This window comes from Odontesthes bonariensis, chromosome 2 (assembly GCF_027942865.1).
Source record: "Odontesthes bonariensis isolate fOdoBon6 chromosome 2, fOdoBon6.hap1, whole genome shotgun sequence".
NCBI classification, from domain to species: Eukaryota; Metazoa; Chordata; class Actinopteri; order Atheriniformes; family Atherinopsidae; genus Odontesthes; species Odontesthes bonariensis.
Window position 1 is genome coordinate 18,971,700 of NC_134507.1, and position 7,095 is coordinate 18,978,794.

At 38.3% G+C, this 7,095-nt stretch overlaps 2 protein-coding genes across 2 annotated transcripts; both read left to right on the plus strand.

The window, feature by feature from the left end:
• Positions 1-552: 552 nt before the first annotated feature.
• LOC142400084 (autophagy-related protein 16) lies at positions 553-2,986 on the plus strand. The gene is made up of 7 exons (XM_075484696.1): positions 553-753; positions 846-909; positions 1,014-1,098; positions 1,389-1,462; positions 1,852-2,103; positions 2,228-2,349; positions 2,899-2,986. Exons 1-7 carry the CDS (start codon positions 666-668, stop codon positions 2,970-2,972), a joined length of 759 nt encoding a protein of 252 aa, XP_075340811.1. The 5' UTR covers positions 553-665; the 3' UTR covers positions 2,973-2,986.
• Positions 2,987-4,464: 1,478 nt separating this feature from the next.
• On the plus strand, positions 4,465-5,674 carry tex36 (testis expressed 36). The gene is made up of 4 exons (XM_075484708.1): positions 4,465-4,545; positions 4,634-4,774; positions 4,918-4,992; positions 5,096-5,674. Exons 1-4 carry the CDS (start codon positions 4,495-4,497, stop codon positions 5,414-5,416), a joined length of 588 nt encoding a protein of 195 aa, XP_075340823.1. The 5' UTR covers positions 4,465-4,494; the 3' UTR covers positions 5,417-5,674.
• The last annotated feature ends 1,421 nt before the right edge of the window (positions 5,675-7,095 follow it).

A 7,095-nucleotide genomic window follows, 5' to 3' on the forward strand; every position in this document is an offset into this window, starting at 1 on the left:
TCTGTATTTTCTCTTTTGTTTTTTTTAATTCAGTGCTCTGGCAACATGGATGTGTTGCTATCAGGATGTTTGCTATTTATATATCTTTAACAGTCTGAAAACATATATTTTGCATTTGCAACAAAATGTATAAAAACGTACAAATACTCAGATGTGAAAAAGTGGCAAAATGCATTATATTATATTATATTATATTATATTATATTATATTATATTATATTATATTATATTATATGAAGGCCTTATCGGTAACAAATATAGTGGATACGTGGGTAAAATAGGTAACATATATTCTTGACATTGGGTCAAAAATGTATAAAGCTACTGCAGTTTAACATAAATATCAAAATGCTTAAAGCATTTACAATTTTTTTATGATAAATCGTGTCGTTTTTATACATGCAGACCACATGAATTAACAATTTAGCATATTATATTATATTATATTAGGGATCTGGTCAGGAATTGTATCCAGGGAAATGTCACGCTGCTGACTAAACAGGGAGGAGCTGTGAAACTTTGCTGTGAGACATAAATTCTTTGGCTGATGGCTTCGAGTAGACGACTCTGTCTTTGACTTCTCGGAAATCAAATTCACCTGTGATCTGTTCCTCGACATCTTCAGGAACTGTGACCAAAACGTGAACCGTCATTTTGTTTCTACGATGGAAAGCTGGAAAAATCACGTGCGTGCGCGAATTCAGCAGAGAGATCACAAAGAAAAACTTCCATTTGTTGGCGTTTTCACAACCTGTAAGTCTCATGTATTCTGTTTTTCTTTTTTTCTTTATTTATTCCAGATGGTCATTGTCTTAGCCTACGTGCATCTGTCTGTTTTTCTTCAGTGTCTCAGCTGGAGGAACGTTTTGAAATCCGCAAACATATTTTGGATGACGTCCAGTGTAAGAGGTTAGAAATGCAGAAATGAACATAACTTGCATCAGCCATTTAGCTGCTTTTTCTGTTCAAACCTTAATTTTTTTTTTATTTTTGATGCTGTATTTCATTTGTAGTTTTGAACGAGGTGGAGTTGAAGTTGGGAGAAACACCAGACTCCTTCAACTCCAGCTGAGAGAGAGTGAGCACCTGGCAGACAAGGTGGGTTAAATGAGGACTAATCCAGTTATAAACGCCATAGATTTAGCATTCTGACAAATTAAGCATCATCAGTTTGCTCATATTTCTAATGGGCATTTGGCATGCATGTGATATTCTAAAAGTATTTGTTTTTGTGCTTTTTAGCCCAGTAAATTGATTATTGTCAAGGTAATCAGGTCAGAACAGGGAGACCATTTGGCCATCTCTGTCTGGTATGTGCAGGCAGTGACCTTTAAACTGGTGATGTCCTGCCATTACTTAATCAGTGCATACTTTGTTTGTCTCCCCAGCTGTCTCAAACCGTCTCCGACCTGACAACTGTCCTGTATCTGAAAGAGGCTGAACTACAGTACTGGCAGTCACGGTATTTTGCAGTCTGTCAGTTCACATGGCCAACGTACAAGCGACAAACAAACATGCGTGTAAAACGATGACGCATTTATATAATTTAACGCATTTATTAATCTGCAGCTACTCCTTCAAAAATGTTTTGAATCTCTTGAAAGATTAGGCCTCCCTCTAGAATCCAGTAGTTTCCATATACAAGCAGGCTGAAAAATCTAAAGCTTAACCACAAATCAGCTCTGGTGGCAAATTGGTGGAACCACATAGATTGAGAAGCATACATCTACAGCTCAAACAGCTTGTTGTTTTTCTGTATTGGTGACTAAACTTGTGACCTAAAATCCAGCTTCTAAAAGTGCGAAATGATAGTACTACAAAGCAATCAATAAATCAAAATTGTGCTTTCAGTGTGTCCCAATACCGTCAAGAGGCCCTTACTCTGGCTAAAGGGAGTAACAACTTGAAGGCGACCCTCTCAGAATTTGAGTTCACCATAGAAAGTCAGGCCAAAGAGTTATCAGTCCTGCGTTTGGAGCAGAAAGGACTGAAGGAGGCACTGGCGCAGGCTCGTAGAGACGAAGAACAACTGTTGCAGCGATGGATTGAAGAGAAGAGGGGGGAAGCAGACAGGCTGAATCGATACAATGTCACACAGGAAAGGTAAGGGGACGCATGTTTGTTCTGTGTGACGAACAAGACTCAAAGACAACGATTTGGACACTTGGAATGACGGTGATCACATTTTGGAGATTTTAGTTTGTCTCGCATTACTACACTTTACCAGGTGGCAACATCTGGCCAAACAGCTGAAGAGGCACCTCCAGAGGGAGAAGGGAAAAGAGTGCGGTCCCACAACAGCAAGCTCATCGACTCGTGTAAAAGAAACGACTCCATCAGTCTTTCAGAGTAAGAATTCTCACCCAAATATTTATACATGATGCATTTGAAACAACGATTGTGCTTCCTAATTTGATACTACTTCAACTCAGTGCTAGCCTAGCAAGCCAGACCCGTACAGCAAAAAGCTGTACATGCCCCGGAGCAAATTCCATTTTCGGCCGCTAGGGGCGTCTATATTTCTAGGCTAACTCAGTGCTGCTTCAGCAAGGCTTTTCATTAAAACCAACCTTTTCACATGGTGGGTTTTTTAATATTTGATTCAAGTATTTTCAGTCTTGGTATTCAAAGATTTGAATTATTTTGGGTCAATGAAAGAATGAAGAACTTGGCTTAGCTTCTGACATGGTTTCCAACAGGATGCATAAGTTTGAGGGTTTTAAACATGTCTGGACATTGGCTATTCTCTAAATGCAGATTATGCTGTGCAAATCCTTTTTTTTTTTTTTTTTTTTTTTTCTTGCTAACCAAACATTTTGATTCTTTTCAATAGTTTCAACTTAATATTTAGCCAGATTCTGTCATTTGAACCTTTTGACTTGCTCATCTTATCTTCAGGAGTCCATAATAAAATGGATCTGTACAAGGGACACAAGGACTTCAACTGTGCCTCAGCTGCAACAAAAGTTTAGTCAAACACCGTTACCTGTTGCCCGTCTTCCTCAGTGTTCGTGTAGACCGGGACAAAAAAATTGATGACAGAATGATAATCAGTGAGTGCAAATTTAAGGACAAATGGTTTATCTATATTTTTCTTTTGTTTTTATTTATGTAAATATTGATTTAAATATGCACTCTAGTTTCTAATTTAAATGTGTACCTAAATTTAGCGACATCACCAAAGTTACCCTTCTCCAAGAGTCCTCAGAAGTTTCGTTAACTCAACACATGTGGACTCTAAAGAATTCTGTAAAGTCCTACAGTCGGGCCTTCCCATGTCAACCGGTGAAACAACCTCTGTTCATCTGGCTCATATCATTTTCAGTTTTATTAATTAATAACCTGGGTGTTTTTTGTGTGTGTTTTTTTTTTTTTTAACATATTTAAAAAAAAAAAAAAAAGCTGCTGATGCAAAATGTCTTATTAAAACAGAAAAACGGAGCCCAGTCCCAGAATAAAGTTTGTAGCTGTATTTAAATGTTTTTCTTTTTTAATTTTCAAAGAAATAAAGAAACTCGTGTTTGTTTGTTTAATATGGCTTTTCTCCGTCATGTTCTTCCATCTACAGACATTTCCTGACTGACGTTGACCTTGAACAATCTAATTTCTAAAAAAAAAAACCATCTGACTCTGCTCAGAAAAAAACTAAAATATTGCCGCCCCCTCAGGGCCAAATCTCATTTGAGATGTTCTGAGTTTAAGTGAATTGTCCTGATGTCTGGCCAGTCAACATTTAAAATTATTTTTAGAAACCTCTGGGACAAAGAGGAGAAGGACCATCTGTCTTGTTATCAGCACATAGCCATGACAAAGGATCAGTGTACAAAGTCAAGATTATTTGAGGGAAAATTGTATGCAAAGCTTTACAGTAAGAGTCTGAGTAAACTTGCAGTCCAGACCTGTCACCCGATGACAACATTAGCTTTATTATAAGACTGAAACTAAGATCAGGAGACTTGACCTGTTCTTCCCCCTTTATCGAGCAAGAACTGGAAAACAATTGAACTTAAACTACAGCCTTTGATCTGCTCAGTTCCCACGGTGAAGAAGAGACGATGGAGCAGAGTGGTGAACACGCCTGTCTCCACTTTGAAACATATTGTGGGACCTTTATTGCAAATGCTTCCTAGCTCCCTGAACTGCACTCCTGAACAATGACTCTGGGTAGTTTCTCTATTTAAAAATCAGACGAGATACATTTAAAGTGGTATATTTTAAAAATCAGTTATTTGAGTGTTCAGTACGCATGCTGTCATAAATGGATCTGTTTAATTAGTAAAATAAATCATAGATATTCAGTTGGTTTTTTTTTTCCCCCCGTTTCTGTCAGAATTCCAGATCCCCATCTCCATGGTGATCTGGGCTCAGATTTCAGGATGTTTGTTTTCTGCATGTTTCCATAGCCACCAGTTGATTAGTTGTTAAGTTGGACAGAAAGTGTGTTGTGTGCTGGTAAAACCAATCGGTAGGCTCAACGTCTCACACTCTGTCAGAATGGTAAAAGGTGGAAAACGATATTCTTTGATGAGCAATGATGGCAAATGGGTAAGAGATTCTTCATTTCATCACCGAAATAGTCATCGCAACATTAAGAAAATGCATGCGCAGTTATCATCTGTCATTTTGCTCTAAGTTTGCTCATCCAGTTCTGCCAGAAAGTGAGACAAGATCTCGTGAAACTTGTACAAGCACTGGGATTATGCTGACTCAGATCAAAACATCGTTGCCTCAGGCTTTGAACTTCAAGCGCTATCCTAAATGTAAATCTCAGCAGGTGTGTATGTCCCCAACACAATGCTTGGCTTGGCTGCTTTTCACATTATAGTCATTGCCGAAGGTCTTAAATGATCTCCTTGTGTATTTCTCGGTGTATTTAGTGGTTTTCATTTTTAGTGGCTCTGTCCATTCTGCTTCTAGAAATCCAGAGAGTATCCTCTCTCTTGTCATGACAACAAGCTTGCCTTAAAAGACAACATGTCAGTCTTCTCTCAAGTGAGTATGTAGTGAAAATTTCAGGACATTACTTAACTTCCCAGATCCATCAACACATTAACTTTAAAGAAAACTGCATCTTTTTCATGTTGGTGTACCTCAGGGTGTGGGACTGAGGAAATGTCCTGATGATCGCAGGCAGAACAACTCCCACTTCTGCCTGTGTCAGGTTGGAGCCGAAAGCAGCACTGAAGAGACCAAGCGCAACCTTACCGCCTACCAAAGTGACTTTGCAGCGATGACGAGCATCAATGTTCCAAACAGAGCCAGGCGGTTCCCCCACAACCACAAGCTGAGGTCTGCAGAGGCAGCTTCGGCACAAGCAGGGGAGCAGTTCATGTGGTTTGGACGAGATAACTTGGGCAGCTCAGAGACCCTGGAAGTGTTGGCAGCTACCAACTGCTCAGCAACTTCTAAACCCTGAAATATCAGTAGAATTCAGGGCATAGTTGAGAGGATACAGAACAGAGACAGTTCAGAGAGGCTCAAATAACTGGCTAAATTAGTCACATTAGGATAAGATTCCCTTATTTTGAGGACTCTGGAGTTTTAGCTGTACTCTAAAGAAGGGGGACAAAGAAGGGATCATTGACTGAATGTTGGGCAGGAACAGTCCACTAAATGTGCTAATATTGTGTAATTGTGCATTTAATCGCATACTTAACCACAATAAATGCACTTGATGATGATGTTTACAAGTTGCCTTTAATGGTATCTAAATGTACTTCGAAGCACAAAATTTAGATGTGATTGAAATTTAACGTGAATGCAGCGAAATGACTTTTTCTGTTATCTTAATAACATACTTGACGAGGCCCTCCGGTGACAGAAGAGCCAGAAACCAAGATTTCCTGCACATTGCTTTGCTAGTTTAGGTAAAGCTTGAAAAAACTCTGAATTATACATTTTCCATAATGCAAAACAGTAGCAACTTTTGTTAGACGCCATTTCTAAATACCCTCGTATGCAAAAAAATGATATCAACTTTATTGTAACACAACAGAATTTCTCTTACATTATGATGATAGTTTCCTTAGTAGAACATATTGCTTGTATTTTTAATTTTCAAAGATGCATTAGCACATACAGCAATGGTTGACTACACTGTGTGATTGCAGAAGGGCCAGTCCTAGTTTGTTAGATTCATTTTTGAGCCAGTTTTTGCAGCACTGCTTCCTTGTAACTCATATCTGTCAAAAAGGGCCGGACGACCAAAGTGGCATCATTATACGCAATATCTGGGTGGTATGAACCTGTTGGATGTGGAAGTCCACTAATTTAGCTTTTATATCTATAATGCTGTCAGACTCTTGACGGCAGTATAGGAAATTATATTGTTGATTTAAGTCTGTTTTATTCCACACATTCTGACCTGGTGCCTGAGTTACCCACAATGCAATTTTGTTACTCACAGTGTTGTCTCTGTAGCCTTGGGCAAAGATGAAGAGTCTGTTAGACACTTCTTTCAAATTCATGCCAGTTATTGGGCTGTTAAAATCCTTCCTGAGAAGTTTTCACATATGCAGTAGGTTCCCTTTGCACGCAAATACCTTCTATTATTGGTGCCTCGTGATCTAGTAGTCTAGTAGTCATCCAGTAGTTTGAGTTAAGAAGTTTTACTAATTGTACAGACACCGCATTAAGCAGTTTTATTGCATAAAAAAGCTAAGTATTTAGTATTTTATCTGAGTACGTGGGGGGAATGAAAAGTTAAATTTTAATTTAATTTTAAAAAATAATTTATTTATCTAAAAGGTAAATTGCATTATGGTAATAATAATGGTAATATTAATAACGTACAGAGGTACCTAAGTACAATTAAGATTGAATTATATCACCACTTTTATGAGCCCTGTGTAGATTGTTGGCAGTTTAGATTTCTTTCCAGCAGGGGGCAGCAGGCTCACATCCGTTTTCAAGAGCCGCTGAGTTGTTAAAAGGCCAACAACTGCATGAGATGTCATAGCAGCCAAAACTAAAACCAACCAAAAACTCCTGCTCTACAAAATGAATGTGTGGAAAACAGAATGAGTGCATATCAAAACGAAAACATTGGAATTAAGTTTGTGAAATTAAATAAGCTTTATTTTTATTAGGATGGAT